At 29.5% G+C, this 17,247-nt stretch overlaps 1 protein-coding gene across 1 annotated transcript; it reads left to right on the top strand.

The window, feature by feature from the left end:
- The first annotated feature begins 835 nt into the window (after positions 1 to 835).
- On the top strand, positions 836 to 14,339 carry LOC112016067 (cytochrome P450 CYP72A219-like). The gene is given in 8 exon segments (XM_065759674.1): positions 836 to 969; positions 972 to 1,124; positions 2,516 to 2,733; positions 3,186 to 3,430; positions 3,736 to 4,123; positions 13,912 to 13,995; positions 13,997 to 14,095; positions 14,097 to 14,339. Coding segments are annotated over 8 exon segments (1,554 nt in total). The 5' UTR covers positions 836 to 845.
- Positions 14,340 to 17,247: the final 2,908 nt, after the last annotated feature.

Below are 17,247 nucleotides of genomic sequence, written 5' to 3'. Positions count from 1 at the left end.
ATACATTTAGATTAAGTTAGAGTAGAAATTCTATCTTCTATCAAAAAAAAAAGAAAAAAATAGTTGCCATAATCTTATATTAATAAATATTATAATAAAAACCTATTAATTATTATGAATTACGATCAGTATCTATTAATAGTAATTATTAAAATAAATATCTATAAAAACACAATTATAATGAATAATCATTAAATAACTATGAAGTATCAAATGTCATGTTTAATATATCATATATACAAATATAATCAAAATAAATTGTATTAATAACTATCATAATTATCAAATAATGTCTATTAATCAATATCCAATGAACTTGGAATTTTGTAGTAGATCAATCAAAGTGAAAATTTAGAGATATGAGAATGAAATTTATGACACTAAAAGAGATGAATGAAAGAAAAACTATAAAATTAAAAAAAAAAAAAAAAAGAAAAAAGAAAAAAAGAGAGCCTTGTGATGAGGCTAGTAGTAATAAATTCCATAATCTTATATTAATAAGTATTATAATAAATTCCTATTAATTATGATGAATTATGATAAATATCTATTAATAGTAATTATTAAAATAAATATCTATAAAAACGCAATTATAATAAATACTCAGTAAAAACTATGAATTATCGAATTTCATGTTTAATATTTCATATACAAATATAATTAAAATAAATTTGTATTAATAATTATCAAATAAAGTTTATTAATAAATATACAATAAATTTGGAATTTTGTAGTAGATCAATCAAATTGAAAATTTAGAGGTAGAGAGAGATTTTCTCAAAAACAACTATAAAAGGCACCCCCTCTAATTCATTTTATTCACGCTCACTCTATTATCTCAAAACATGGAAATATCATTGCTTAGAATTGCAGTTTCCTTAGTTTCAATTGTGGTACTAATAACATGGGCATGGAGAGTGGTGAATTGGGTGTGGCTAAGGCCGAAGAAGCTGGAGAGGTGCTTGAGAGAGCAGGTCTGAGCGGCAACTCCTACCGGCTTTTGTTTGGAGACTTGAAGGAGTGGTCCAAGATGAGTAGTCAAGCCAAGTCTAAACCCACCAACTTCATCCATGACATTGCACCACGTGTCTTACCCTTGATCCATCAAGTTGTGACTAATTATGGTATGTTTACATGGATCTGCCTGATGAAATTTTATTTGTTTATTTTTATTTTCATATAAACACGGCCCATGAATCTTTTTTTTTTTTTTCCGGGAGAAAACTTAGATACAGTTTTTTAAGTGCAATATATTAAATTTACTAATTAAATTTAAATATTTGTCTTCATTAGCCAGTACAGCATAAGTAGAATATCTTTCCCAACAAGAGTTAATGCAATACAGCTATTTGTTTAAATCTACTTGGGGCCTGTTTGGTAATTTTGTTCTAGTAACGTTATTTGTAATTTTTTAAAAATACGTGTAGGTAAAAAAATATATAAAAATACGTATAATGTTGTTTAAAAACTGAAAACTATTATTTAAATGCATGTACCAAACACCGTCTAATATGGTATAGTACTTAAATTTTGTCTTCTTCTTCTTCAATTTTTTTTTTTCAACCAGTAAATAATGGTTTTTTTTTTTTTTTTTTTAGAAACTAAATGATGGTTTTTAATCCTATTGACTAGCGTCCATATTTGGTGGGCCTTAATGAACCCATCATTAGATGAGGTTTATCATGAATTATGCGTTTGATGGATAAATTCGAATAATTCGAGTGGCTTGATGCCATCCTATTCCTATCACGGCAACACCACTACGAAATAATGGTTTTCTTTTTTTTCCTGGTATTCTTTTCTACTATTTTCTCTTTTTCCCGTGAATCTCTAATTCTCTATACAAGAATATTGTAATACCTACTTTACTTCCCTAGGGGTAATCAGAGAATATCAAGTGCAACTTGACGTTTTCTAGATAGAAACCATTCTTTCTTCAGATGATGATCAATCACATTCCTCCTTACTATTGATACTGTCCAAGTGATAACTTTTCTAACTATCCTTGTATTAAGATTTATATATTTATGGGAAAATACAATGTTTTTGTTTCTAAACTTTAGGCTATGAACAATTTAGTCACTAAAGTTTGATACAGTCGTCGTTTTTAGTCCCTAACAAACCAAAAGCAAATGATTTTAGTTCTCCCAAACTTAAATTAATTTCTTTTAGTCCTTAATATATCTAATGAACTGATGATGTGTCAATTTTTTAGTTTGGTCACATTATCTATCGGACTAAAAACAATCTCTTTAAATTTCAGAAACTAAAAATTGCTGCTTAACCTTAGAGACAAACAGTATACGTAAAAGTCTTAAATATTTTAAACTAATGTAATTACACTTACAAATTATGAAATCCCAAAGAACTGATGTAATTCCAGTGATGTGTTTGTGACTTTGTGTTAATTGATATCTTCATGAGTTTATCTATTTGCTTATGTCAACAACCATAGTTCATATGTTATCTCAACTTGTCCTATAGTAATAATGTATGTGTATGTATATATATGCAGGCAAAAATTCTTTTACATGGATGGGCCCCAAACCCCTAGTGAACATTATGAACCCTGAACAGTTAAAAGATATCTTCTCCAAGATATGTGACTTCCGAAAGCCAATCGCAAATCCATACATCAAGTTGCTAGGAAACGGACTTTCATGGCACGAGGGTGAGAAATGGACAACACACAGAAAGATTATTAATCAAGCATTCCATCATGAGAAGTTAAAGGTTACTTAATTCTTAACATTTGTTTGCTGTTCTTTTAATCACAATGGTGTTTGAAGATGAAACTAATTATTAAAATGGTGGTGAATATATTGTAGGTCATGAATATTTATCTTTTCTCAAAATTTATTAAAACATTTTCTCGAATTTAATTACATCTTTTTCCAGGTGTGGATCCAACAAACGTAAAGTAGAAATATGTGCAAATATAGCATTAATATGCTTCAATTAGTTACATATAACACCAAGATTATGTGTGTGCGCGTGTGAACATGTGCCTAGTAAGTACAAACCACAGTTCACACTGACATTTGGCTATAGCTTTTACTAGAATATACTTGAAATGTTCTTATATCTGGATATTTTATATGCTTGCTGTATTTTTTTCATGTAGTTTTTGTAATTAGATGTGCCTACCGAGTACAATCCTAATTTTTTCATGTTGTTTGCTGTAGAATATGTCAGCTGCATGTTATCAGTGTTGCAATGACATGATTTGCAAATGGGAAAGTTTGGTGTCTAAAGAGGGATCAATTGAGTTAGATGTATGGCCTTATCTCCAAACTTTGACAAGTGATGTGATTTCTCGAACAGCCTTTGGGAGTAGCTATGAAGAAGGGAGAAGTATGTTTGAACTCCAAAAAGAACAAGCTGAGCTTGCAATGATAACTGTACAGTCTATTTACATTCCGGGTTGGAGGTAAACCAAAACATTTCAATATCTGCTAACAATAAATAATCACATTTTTCTTATAGACTTGTGTTCATTTATCAAAAGAATCAAATAAAAAAGCTACTATAATTTAATAATATATATATATATATAATAAGGTTCTTCTACCCGAAATAAATATGTTAAATCATTATATATTCATGCTCTTCTCCACGGCCTGAGGAGAAGATTCAATTCTTATTGATGTAATTCACTCCCCCCCCCCCAACTCCCTTTTTTTAGTGAGGGGTGTAATTCACTTTATTCTTGTCTCATTAATGCTTCACATGTAGGTTTCTGCCAACTAAAATAAACAAGAGGATGAAAAAAATTGACAAAGAAATACAAGCTTCACTTAAGGGCATTATCAACAAAAGAGAGAAGGCAATAAAAGCAAGTGAAGCTAGAGCTGATGACTTACTAGGTATACTTCTTGAGTCCAACCTTAAAGAAATTCAAGAACATGGGAACAACAAGAACGTTGGAATGAATCTCCAAGATGTAATTGAGGAATGTAAGACATTTTATTTTGCGGGACAAGAGACAACTGCAGCTTTGCTTGTTTGGACGATGATAATTCTGGGTAGGTATCCAAGTTGGCAAGCGCGTGCAAGAGAAGAGGTCCTACAAGTCTTTGGAAAAAACAAACCAGAATTTGATGGGTTAAATCACCTAAAAGTTGTGAGTACTTTTGATTTATTTACTTTGAATTTCTTTCTAGAAGAAATAGATTATTTCCTAAAGGATTTACACCATGCAGGTCCCTACATCATTTCTTCCTTACAGGAATATATCTTGATTATTATATTTGAACCCATTTAGTTAATTGAGGAAATTGCACAGCTTGATTGGCTCTGTAAGATTGGTATATTAATGCTATCTAAGTACATCATAGTCATCCCTGTGTATTTCTTGTGTATTTTCCATGTTTTGTATAGGGAAACAAAGGTAGGTAAAATCAATCATAAAAATATATACATACAAAGATGAAGTTCTGCCAAGTGACATATTTTATACAAAGATGATTGAAATATTCTCAAGTGTCATATCAAAGATAATAACAAATTAAATATTGACTTTTATTTTCATTTGATTCAATGTTTCAAAACTTTTCATCCCTCACACATACACACAAAACTCTTTGCATTTTAATTCACCATTTTCACATCTTGCACTTCTACCCTTACACACACACACACACACACACCGATATCCCTTCATGTCACCTCATGTCAAATACACACTGATCAAAATTGATATCATTTACCTTTAATCTTCTGATGAAACCTACCTAGTTCTAATATTGTGTCTCATCTAATCCTAACCCATGTGAGTTTGATACAACTAAGGAAGGGAGGTTTGCATTTTATATTGAGTGACAATGACAATTATGATTTTGATGTTAAGGTTAGATGTTGTTGATTTGTGGGTTTTATAAATAATGTGATTGACTGTGGGTGTTTGAGATGTATATTTGTTTTTAGAATTAAGAAGAAAGAGAAAAATACATTCTCTGTCAACTTTTATTCTATAATATTTCTCCATAGTTGTTGTTGTTGTTTTTTTTTTTTTTTTTTTTTTTTTTTTTTTTTTTTTTTTTTTTTTTTTTTTTTCTAATTTTTGATCAATCAAGCCTTACAGATTAAGTCCAATAATTTCTACAATCACTCGATTCCAATTTTACAAATAAACATACTTTGAGCAAGCCTAAACATATACTCTATGTTTTGATCACGGTTTGCCAACATAATACAAATTGAAGTTCTAATACATTAGTTCCTAAAGTCTTAGAACCTAACAGAGGTTTATTACAACAAATTGAAGTTCATTGTAACAAAAAATTTCGATCCAATAAAACTCTTTAATTTCTTGTAGTAAGGAAAAAAAAAGGGAAAGATATTGATGTGGCAGAATCTTGGGTTTTTGCCTTTTCCTATAGCACAATCATCATTATTATTATTACCCCCCCTACTCTATAGTTAAAGATGTTAAGATATTGATTTGGCATTTTATGTGTGATGACTCTTAAAAAAAAAAAAAAAGGAGGAGGAAACAAAGGGTGAGATAACACATTGTATATATTTTAAAGGAGGTGCAATGTTATAAGCATGATTAATTTTAAATATATCTAGCCGTGTAATGGAGCTTTTTTCCTTTTTCTTTTTGTATGTATGTCTTTAAAAAAAAATTAAGCAGCTGAGGAAAAGATTATGAAAAGGTGACATGCTACCAAGTTTGTAATTTTTTTATTTTAATTGCAATATAAAAAATTAAAATATAAAAAATTACATTAACTGAACTATAAAAAACCTTGCCAATAAATGTCAATTGGTGCGATTTAGACCGTCACAAGTTTTCCTTAAAAAAAAGAGAATAAACTGTCTGGTGAAAAGGACCGGTGCTTTGACCTTTGAGTACAGTTTTGAAGATCAATTGTTTTATTTTTTTTCCTAAAGAACATTTGAAGACACTGTAACAATTAGGAACGTTGGCTTTAAACACTTTTTTTTGGTATGGTTTCTCTAGAAATCAACTTGTAATAACAAGTCACCAAAACATCATATTGGAGGTATTATGTTCATTTTGGACATTTTAGAAATATATTGGTCAATTTTCAAGGTTTTGGGTTATTTTATTACTTTGACGGTTTCAAGTGTAAAATGATCAATTTTGAAATTTTAAGGTAGTTTAATCAAATTTTTTTTTTTGAAGGTTTCCAGAGAATTTTGGTCATTTAAAAAAAATATTATGGGTATTTTATTCATTTTTTACAATTTAAAGGCATCTTACTCATTTTACACATTTTGAGAGTAATTTGGTTATTTTTTGATATTTCATATGTATTTTTGTCATTTTAGATGCTCTAGATATAATTTAAAATTTCTTGCATGTTCTAAGGGAGTTTTTAGTAATTTTGGAGGTTCTATCTTCTATGACTGTGTTGGTCATTTTGGATGTTTTGAAGGGTTAAAGGGTGCTTTGGTAAATTTAGACGTTGGAAGGGTGCTTCGGCCATTTGACATCCCAAGTAATTTTGGTTATTTGGTACGTTTTAGTGGTATCTTAATTATTTTTTTAGGTTAGTGCTTATTTTTGAGATTTTGGGGTGTTTTAGTCAATTTTGTGTTTGTGGACGAAGATTGATCATTCTGGTGATTTTAGGGATATTTTTGTTCATTTTAGAAGTTTCATGAAAATTTTGTTCATTTCAAATGTTTTCATGGTATTTTACTATTGATAATTTAGGGGTTTTTTTTTTTTTTTTTTTTTTTTTCCATTATTTACTGGTTGCAAAAAAAAAAAAAAAAAAAAAAAAAAAGACAAAATTTAAGTACTATACTATATTAAGGGGTGTTTGGTACATGCACTTAAATAATAATTTTTAGTTTTTAAACAATATTACACGTATTTTTACATACTTTTTCACCCACAATATTTTTTTAAAATATAAACAATTTTACTAAAATAATATTACCAAACGGGCTCCTAAGTTTTCAAGTAGTTTTAAACAACTAGTTGGATTGCGATAACTCTTGTTGGGAAAGATATTCTACTTATGCTGTACTGGCTAATGAAGACAAAATTTAAATTTAATTAATAAATTTAATTAATATATTGCACTTAAAAAACTGCATTTAAGTTTTCTTCTTAAAAAAAAAAAAAAGATTCATGGGCCGTGTTTATATGAAAATAAAAATAAACAAATAAAATTTCATCAGGCAGATCCATGTAAACATACCATAATTAGTCACAACTTGATGGATCAAGGGTAAGACACGTGGTGCAATGTCATGGATGAAGTTGGTGGGTTTAGACTTGGCTTGACTACTCATCTTGGACCACTCCTTCAAGTCTCCAAACAAAAGCCGGTAGGAGTTGCCGCTCAGACCTGCTCTCTCAAGCACCTCTCCAGCTTCTTCGGCCTTAGCCACACCCAATTCACCACTCTCCATGCCCATGTTATTAGTACCACAATTGAAACTAAGGAAACTGCAATTCTAAGCAATGATATTTCCATGTTTTGAGATAATAGAGTGAGCGTGAATAAAATGAATTAGAGGGGTGCCTTTTATAGTTGTTTTTTGAGAAAATCTCTCTCTACCTCTAAATTTTCAATTTGATTGATCTACTACAAAATTCCAAATTTATTGTATATTTATTATAAACTTTATTTGATAATTATTAATACAAATTTATTTTAATTATATTTGTATATGAAATATTAAACATGAAATTCGATAATTCATAGTTTTTACTGAGTATTTATTATAATTGCGTTTTTATAGATATTTATTTTAATAATTACTATTAATAGATATTTATCATAATTCATCATAATTAATAGGAATTTATTATAATACTTATTAATATAAGATTATGGAATTTATTACTACTAGCCTCATCACAAGGCTCTCTTTTTTTCTTTTTTCTTTTTTTTTTTTTTTTTAATTTTATAGTTTTTCTTTCATTCATCTCTTTTAGTGTCATAAATTTCATTCTCATATCTCTAAATTTTCACTTTGATTGATCTACTACAAAATTCCAAGTTCATTGGATATTGATTAATAGACATTATTTGATAATTATGATAGTTATTAATACAATTTATTTTGATTATATTTGTATATATGATATATTAAACATGACATTTGATACTTCATAGTTATTTAATGATTATTCATTATAATTGTGTTTTTATAGATATTTATTTTAATAATTACTATTAATAGATACTGATCGTAATTCATAATAATTAATAGGTTTTTATTATAATATTTATTAATATAAGATTATGGCAACTATTTTTTTCTTTTTTTTTTTGATAGAAGATAGAATTTCTACTCTAACTTAATCTAAATGTATATGTCTATGAAGCTCTCTTCTGGAGACTTGAACCCGGCCCTTTGCGATTCTTGATGATGGCAACTATTAATACAAGCTATTTTGCTTTGCCAATTTACTTTGATGTTCTTTTCTTTAAAATAATAAAAAAAAAAAAAACATTTTCCTTCGATGTTTTAAAGGGATTAAATAAGCTTGAACAATAAAAAAAAAATAAAACGGTAAATAGCAAATTGCACCCTAAAGTTTGGGGGTAATTGGATTTTACACTCTGAGATTTCAAAATTTGGATTTTACCCCCTAACGTTTGTGAATGTCTGAATTTTACACCTTAAAATTATGAAAGTTTAGGGTGTAAAATCCAAACACCCCTAAAATATAGGAGCTAATCCAAATTCTAAAACGTCAATATAAAATCCAAATACTCCCAAATGTTAGGGGGTAAAATTCAAATTTTGAAATTTTAGAGTGTAAAATCCAATCACCTCAAAACTTTAAGGGTATAATTTGTAATTTACCCAAAAATAAAAAACACGCAAGCACCAAGTGGAAAAAAAAAAAAAAAAAAAAAAAAAGAAAAAAGAAAAAATCAACCATACAGTAGAAACCATCAAATTTGTGTTAAAAACACTTTAGCTTAGAGTGAAATATTACTAGACAAACTGACCAATCTAAGTTTATATCCAAAAGTCCAAAACATAGGCAAAATAGCAGAGCAAGTACAAGTATACAAGTATTAGTAGAATAGCAAAAATGTGTTCTTCATCATTAATACATTTGCTCGCGGTAATTGTGGCCTTTTGGGAGAAGTTCACAATTAATGGAAAAAATATAAGAATACCTCTCAAGCACCAGTCTCCTTCCTTCTTCAATTCCAATCTTCATAGAACACACAAATCACTTTCCAAGAATCACCTGAAGAGGACTCAAATGGAAATGGCGCTATTGAACTACATGCATGGGACATTTAAATTTATATTTTTTCCTATTTTTATAATTAAAAATAGTTTGGTCCGTTTGAATTGAGAATAGTAGAATATAATAAAGTAGAATTGACTTAAAATTAGTATATTTTCAGCCAACTTTGCTCTACTTCTCCAACCTCCCTCCTCAATCTAAATGGACCATTAAGGTGCAGAGATAGAGTGGAAGGCTCATCTCGTGTTCTATCACAGAATTAGCTTACAGCCTTACACCCTGCTGGGTTATCTTCTTCTTCTTCTCTTTTTGAGAAACCCCACTAGGTTATCAATTTGTCATTTGTATATGTTAATGAACAAACAATATAATTATGATTAATTTTTTTTAGAAGAAACATTATAATTAATTTGATTTCAACCATTCTCCCACGCCTTTCAAAATGAGTCCCACACTTCATTCCCGCCATTGCTTCTTTCTAGTATTTGATTTCTTATCTGACACACTTTACTATTGAAATAAATAGAAACGAAAAGTAACATATTATTTAATAAACGATTAATATATATTTAATTATTGAAGTGACCTTCATTATATTAAAAATAACCCACCATTGTACACTCTTAGCGCGATAGTCACTCTACGAGTAATAAGTGTTTGTGGGTGTGGGGGGCAAAGGCCGAGGTTCAATTCTCTAAGAGGAAATTTCACACACATATATACATAGATTTAACTAGAGTAGAATTTCAATCTTGTATTTTAAAATAAAAAAAAAAAAAAAAAAAAAAAAAAAAANTTTTTTTTTGCAACCAGTAAATAATTTTTTTTTTTTTTTTTTTTAGAAACTAAATGATGGTTTTTAATCCTATTGACTAGCGTCCATATTTGGTGGGCCTTAATGAACCCATCTTTAGATGAGGTTTGTCATGAAGAATGCGTTTGATGGATAAATTCGAATAATTCAAGTGGCTTGATGCCATCCTATTCCTATCACGGCAACACCACTACGAAATAATGGATTTTTTTTTTTTTCCTGGTATTCTTTTCTACTATTTTCTCTTTTTCCTGTGAATCTCTAATTCTCTATACAAGAATATTGTAAAACCTACTTTACTTCCCTAGGGGTAATCAGAGAATATCAAGGGCAACTTGACTTTTCTAGATAGAAACCATTCTTCTGCAAATGATGATCAATCACATTCCTTCTTACTATTGATGCTGTTCAAGTGATAACTTTTCTAACTATCCTTGTATTAAGATTTATATATTTATGGGAAAATACAATGTTTTTTTTATTTCTAAACTTTAGGCTATGAACAATTTAGTCACTAAAGTTTGAAACAATCATTGTTTTTAGTCCTTAACAAACCAAAAGCAAATGATTTTAGTTCTCCCAAACTTAAATTAATTTCTTTAAGTCCTTAATATATCTAATGAAGTGATGATGTGTCAATGTTTTAGTTTGGTCACATTATTTATCGGACTAAAAACAATCATTTTAAATTTCAGAAAGTAAAAATTGCTGCTTAACCTTAGAGACAAACAGTATACTTAAAAGTCTTAAATATTTTAAACTAATGTAATTACACTTTCAAATTATGAAATCCTAAAGAACTGATGTAATTCCAGTGATGTGTTTGTGTTAATTGATATCTTCATGAGTTCATCTATTTGCTTATGTCAACAACCATAGTTCATATATATGTTCTCTCAACTTGTCCTATAGTAACAATATATATATATATATATATATGTGTGCAGGTAAAAATTCTTTTACATGGATGGGCCCCACACCCCTGAACATTATGAACCCTGACCAGTTAAAAGAAATCTTCTCCAAGATATGTGACTTCCGAAAGCCAATTGCAAATCCATATATCAAGTTGCTAGGAAACGGACTTTCATGGCACGAGGGTGAGAAATGGACAACGCACAGAAAGATTATTAATCAAGAAGTTGAAGGTTACTTTATTCTTAACATTTGTTTGCTGTTCGTTTAATCACAATGGTGTTTGAAGTGAAACTAATGATTAAAATGGTGGTGAATATATTGTAGGTCATGAATATTTATCTTTTCTCAAAATTTATTAAAACATTTTCTCGAATTTAATTACATCTTTTTCCAGGTGTGGATCCAACAAACGTAAAGTAGAAATATGTGCAAATATAGCATTTACATGCTTCAATTAGTTACATATAACACCAAGATTATGTGTGTGCGCGTGTAAACACGTGCCTAGCTACTAAGTACAAACCACAGTTCACACTGACATTTGGCTATAGCTTTTACTAGAATATACTTGAAATGTTCTTATATCTGGATATTTTATATGCTTGCTGTATTTTTTTCATGTAGTTTTTGTAATTAGATGTGCCTACTAAGTACAATCCTCGTAATTTTTTCATGTTGTTTGCTGTAGAATATGTCAACTGCATTTTATCAGTGTTGCAATGACATGATTTGCAAATGGGAAAGTTTGTTGTCTAAAAAGGGATCGAGTTAGATGTATGGCCTTATCTCCAAACTTTGACAAGTGATGTGATTTCTCGAACAGCCTTTGGGAGTAGCTATGAAGAAGGGAGAAGTATTTTTGAACTCCAAAAAGAACAAGCTGAGCTTGCAATGATAACTGTACAGTCTATTTACATTCCGGGTTGGAGGTAAACCAAAACATTTCAATATCTGCTAACAATAAATAATCAAATTTTTCTTGTAATCTTGTGTTCATTTATCAAAAGAATTAAATAAAAAAGCTACCATAATTTAATAATATATATAATAAGGTTCTTCTACCCGAAATAAATATGTTAAATCATTATATATTCATGCTCTTCTCCACAGCCTGAGGAGAAGATTCAATTCTTATTGATGTAATGCACTCCCCCACAACCCCCTTCTTTTTAGTGAGGGGCGTAATTCACTTTATTCTTGTCTCATTAATGCTTCACGTGTAGGTTTCTGCCAACTAAAATAAACAAGACGATGAAAAAGATTGACAAAGTAATACAAGCTTCATTTAAAGGCATTATCCACAAAAGAGAGAAGGCAATAAAAGCGAGTGAAGCTAGAGCTGATGACTTACTAGGTATACTTCTTGAGTCCAACCTTAAAGAAATTCAAGAACATGGGAACAACAAGAACGTTGGAATGAATCTCCAAGATGTAATTGAGGAATGTAAGACATTTTATTTTGCGGGACAAGAGACAACTGCAGCTTTGCTTGTTTGGACGATGATAATTCTGGGTAGGTATCCAAGTTGGCAAGCGCGTGCAAGAGAAGAGGTCCTACAAGTCTTTGGAAAAAACAAACCAGAATTTGATGGGTTAAATCACCTAAAAGTTGAGTACTTTTGATTTATTTACTTTGAATTTCTTTCTAGAAGAAATAGATTATTTCCTAAAGGATTTACACCATGCAGGTCCCTACATCATTTCTTTCTTACAGGAATATATCTTGATTATTATATTTGAACCTATTTAGTTAATTGAGGAAATTGCACCACCACAATTGTGGTTTTGAATCAATTTTGACCAGCTTGATTGGCTCTGTAAGATTGGTATATTAATGCTATCTAAGTACATCATAGTCATCCCTGTGTATTTCTTGTGTATTTTCCATGTTTTGTATAGGGAAACAAAGGTAGGTAAAATCAATCATAAAAATATATGCATACAGAGATGAAGTTCTGTCAAGTGACGTATTCTATACAAAGATGATTGAAATATTCTCAAGTATTATATCAAAGATAATAACAAATTAAATATTGACTTTTATTTTCATTTGATTTAATGTTTCAAAACTTTTCATCCCTCACATATACACATAAAACTCTTTACATTTTAATTCACCATTTTCACATCTTGCACTTCTACCCTTTTATACACACACACACACACACACACACACACACACACACACACACACACCAATAGCCCTTCATGCCACCTCATGTCAAATACACACTGATCAAAATTGATATCATTAATTACCTTTAATCTTCTGATGAAACCTACCTAGTTCTAATATTGTGTCTCATTTAATCCTAACCCATATGAGTTCAATACAACTAAGGAAGGGAGGTTTGCATTTTATATTAAGTGACAATGGCAATTATGATTTTGATATTAAGGTTAGATGTTGTTGATTTGTGGGTTTTATAAATAATGTGATTGACTGTGGGTGTTTGAGATGTATATTTGTTTTTAGAATTAAGAAGAAAGAGAAAAATACATTCTCCGTCAACTTTTATTCTATAATATTTCTCCATAGTTGTTGTCGTTGTTGTTTTATTTATTTATTTATTTTTTTTAATATTTCTCATTACTTCAATTGAATAATTATAGTAGACATGTGTGTGTAATTTATAATTATTACATTTTATGATGAACTTATTACTAATAACGTTTTATAACAATTATGCTATAATACATATACAACATTCTTCAAAATCATCTTATATAAATATTACAACATTATTGGTGTATCACACGGGTAACTTACTAATTATTATACAACGTATGGAAATGAGTTATTCAAACACATTCTATGGTTGACAAGGTTGAAGTTTTTATTTTCTAAACTTCTTTGAAGTCAGCATTTTTTCAAGGGCATTTACTTCTATCAAAGATTTATTAATTGAGTATGGTATGCATATCACTAATGCATTTTTACTCTATATATATCACAATGTGCCGTGCCATGCCACAGGTGACCATGATTTTGTATGAGGTTCTAAGACTATATCCGCCAATAATTAATCTTTCTCGTGCTGTTCATGTGGAAACAAAACTCGGGAAATTTGTTTTTACCAGCTGGAATTGAAGTCTGCACACCGGCAATCCTTGTCCATCATGACCATGAACTTTGGGGTGATGATGCAAATGAATATCAATCCAGATAGGTTTGCAGAAGGTGGTTTGAAAGCAACAAGGGGTCAACTTTCATTTATCCCATTTGGATGGGGCCCTCGGATATGCATTGGACAACATTTTTCTATGATAGAAGCGAAAATGACTCTATCAATGATTCTACAACGCTTCTCCTTTGAGCTGTCCCCATCTTATGCTCATTCTCCGCTCCCAACTATGATTCTTCAACCAGAATATGGTGCTCACATTATTCTACATAAGCTCTAGAATGCAAATTATCAGTTTTCAAACAAGATTTGGATTCATAACAAAAGTAACATCTCATATTTATATTGATACTCTTGAAAAAGTGTTGTGTCTTCCTTCCACAGCCACCAATTTCCTTTAGTAATTGGCTTTTGAATGATAGTACTGAAGTTGTTAAAAGAGAAAGTAATTCTAGTTTTATGCTTAAAATTAACTTCTATCCTATGTTTCAAAATAGTTCATGTTCCTTTGAAAGTATTAAAAACACAATTATAATTAAACTTATAATCTATGTGTGCGGGGATCTCGCATTAAAACACTATGACAGATGTGCGTGTGTGTATAGTAATGACATGGTTGTTTATGTAAGTTGCATTTATGTGGTTTTTTGGTTTATTAGAATATGAAATCATCTCATTTTGAATTAACAGTGCTCAGTCGAAAGGGATGATTTTTCTTTTGTAGGGAAAGAACGTCTTTATTACTTCATGGATTAGTCAATGATGATGCAAAAAATCGTTAGTTGAACTCCTCGTCAATTCAGATGGACGAAGACATTTCGTCCAGAGATGAACCTTTTGGTGCTGTTCTTCTTTGGCTTTATAGCTTTTGGTGTTGTTCTTATCGGGCTTTATAATTGATGATGCAAAAAGTCATTAATTGAACTCCTTGTTAATATAGATGGACAAAGGCATTGGATTCGTCTAGAGACGAACTTGCAATAAGATATGAAATAGAGAAAAAGAAATACACCAGTATGGTGTAAGCCAAAGGGCCTCTGATGATTAAGTTAGAATGAAATTCAATTGGAGTATATCGCAAAAGAATTCAACTTGGGAGTAGTTTTTGAGGTGAGAATTGTCTACCTCATTCCTTTGGTTTGTGTGGGTTTTATAGCTCTTGTATTCATTGTCTGAATGAATATCTACATTTATGGGATATAGAGTCATTGGTATTAATGGCTGGCTTTTATTGTTTGCCAACGACTAATCGTCCATTGGTGCCCATACAATATTTCTTAATTAGCTGTCTTGGGTATTGAATGTCTTTTATATCTTTCTTCCTAGTTTCTTTTAGTAATTGGCATTTGGATGATAGTACTTGTCAAAAACAAGATTTGTGATTATGAAAAAAGTAAAATCTTATAAGGTACGTTTGGTACACTGTAATGATTACTACATGGAAATAGAAATAAGTATTAAAAGGAAAACATTAAGTTGGAATATAATAAGTATTACTATTCATTAGTTTAATAACCATTTAGGAATAGAATCCTGAATATGCATCCACAATTTAGTAGAGTATAAAAAAAATGTGTAATTAAATCATTTTTAAGTCAAATTTCCTAAAATACACTTATTTTAGGATATTCAAAATAGAGCTAATAATTAACAACAATAAAAATTTATTTTCTTTCATTTTGAAGATATGACAACTAATGGTTTTTTAGGAAAAAATTTTAAAAAGTTGTTACATAAGGTAAAGGAATAGATATTCAGTACTTTTGATAAGGAATAGATATTCAGTATTTTGATAAAAAATAGTTATTTCTCATTTTGAAGAATATCTATTCATAAGGAACAACTATTCATTGTAATAAAAACATAACCAAACAACCGAATAGTTATGTCATAGGAATATTTATTATATTACACTGTCTATTACAGTCTACTAAACATGCTCTAAATATATTAAGGCTTTTGGCAAAGTGTTGAAGTTGTTACAAGAGAGTTATATCTTTCTTCCAAGGCTACATAATTTCATTTAGTAATTGGCATTTAGCTGTTGCAAGAAAGTGATATTCTTTTTTCTTTTCTTTTCCTTTTTTTTTTTTTGGGTACAATACTAGGTATTTTAACACACACACACACTGGAAGAGATGAGAAGATCTTAAAAAAATTAACAGTAGTGTATATCCAAAAGGGTTTAACTCTTGGATACATAGCACAGGTTTTAAACCTCTTTAATTCACACTCATTTTCCAATGTGGAATTAACCCACTATTTTTTTTTTTTAAATACTATGTATTTTAATACATACACGAGAAAATGGAATATTCTAGTTAACAGCAAACTTATATTACACAATTATTCCTACGCTTTTGTCACATGTTTCAAAATGGTTCATAATCTCTTGATTAGTGGGGCATGTGATTTAACTAAAATTTATGGGGTTAACTTTTCTAATATACTTTGAAATTTTGGAACGAGTTGATTTGTGAGTTTGCAAAATGTGATTTAACTAAAATTTTCTCAAATTTTACTACATAGAGCTTACAAAATGATGTGCCACTACGCAAAAAACAATTTAAATATTCATTTGTTAGATAATTGAAATCTACTAATCACATTCACTATCATATCAGTTTATATGCTTTATGTAATAAAATTTATAATATTTTTAATATTTTCCAAATTTGTATGAGATATCATGGAAAGAGTGGTTGACAGTGGTAGAGGTCGAGACATGGTGGTGGTGGATTGGAGGTGGTGATGAGGGAATGGTTCGTGGCAAAGGAGAGATTGTGTTGGTAGCCAGTGGTGGAGTAGAGGGAATGGCAAGTGGCAGCGTCGACAAAGTGAGTAGTGTTACCGTTTCTAATAAATATCTCTAGTATTTTTTTTCTTTAAAGATTTGAAAATAATTTTTATTTTTGTTTTTGTTTTTTTCATGAAACAATACTTTTTATTAACTTTTCATATTTATTTTAAAAAAAAAAAAAAAAAAAAAAAAAATCTAAATTAACAAAATACTGAATTGAATAAAAATGAAATTTTAGTTTTTTTTTTATAAGTGAAAGTTTGTATTTTAAAAAAGATTTTTTTCGGTTAATAATTGCCAATTTCTAACTTTATTAATTGATGAAATAAAAATTTTCATAAGTAAAAGTTATATAAAATTCAATATTATGTCTTTAAGTTTTTAGAAA

Source organism: Quercus suber, unplaced genomic scaffold (genome assembly GCF_002906115.3).
Source record: "Quercus suber isolate HL8 unplaced genomic scaffold, Cork oak 2.0 scaffold_337, whole genome shotgun sequence".
Classification (NCBI taxonomy): Eukaryota; Viridiplantae; Streptophyta; class Magnoliopsida; order Fagales; family Fagaceae; genus Quercus; species Quercus suber.
Note: the sequence above shows the minus strand (reverse complement) of the source record. Positions and strands in the feature narration are given on the sequence as shown.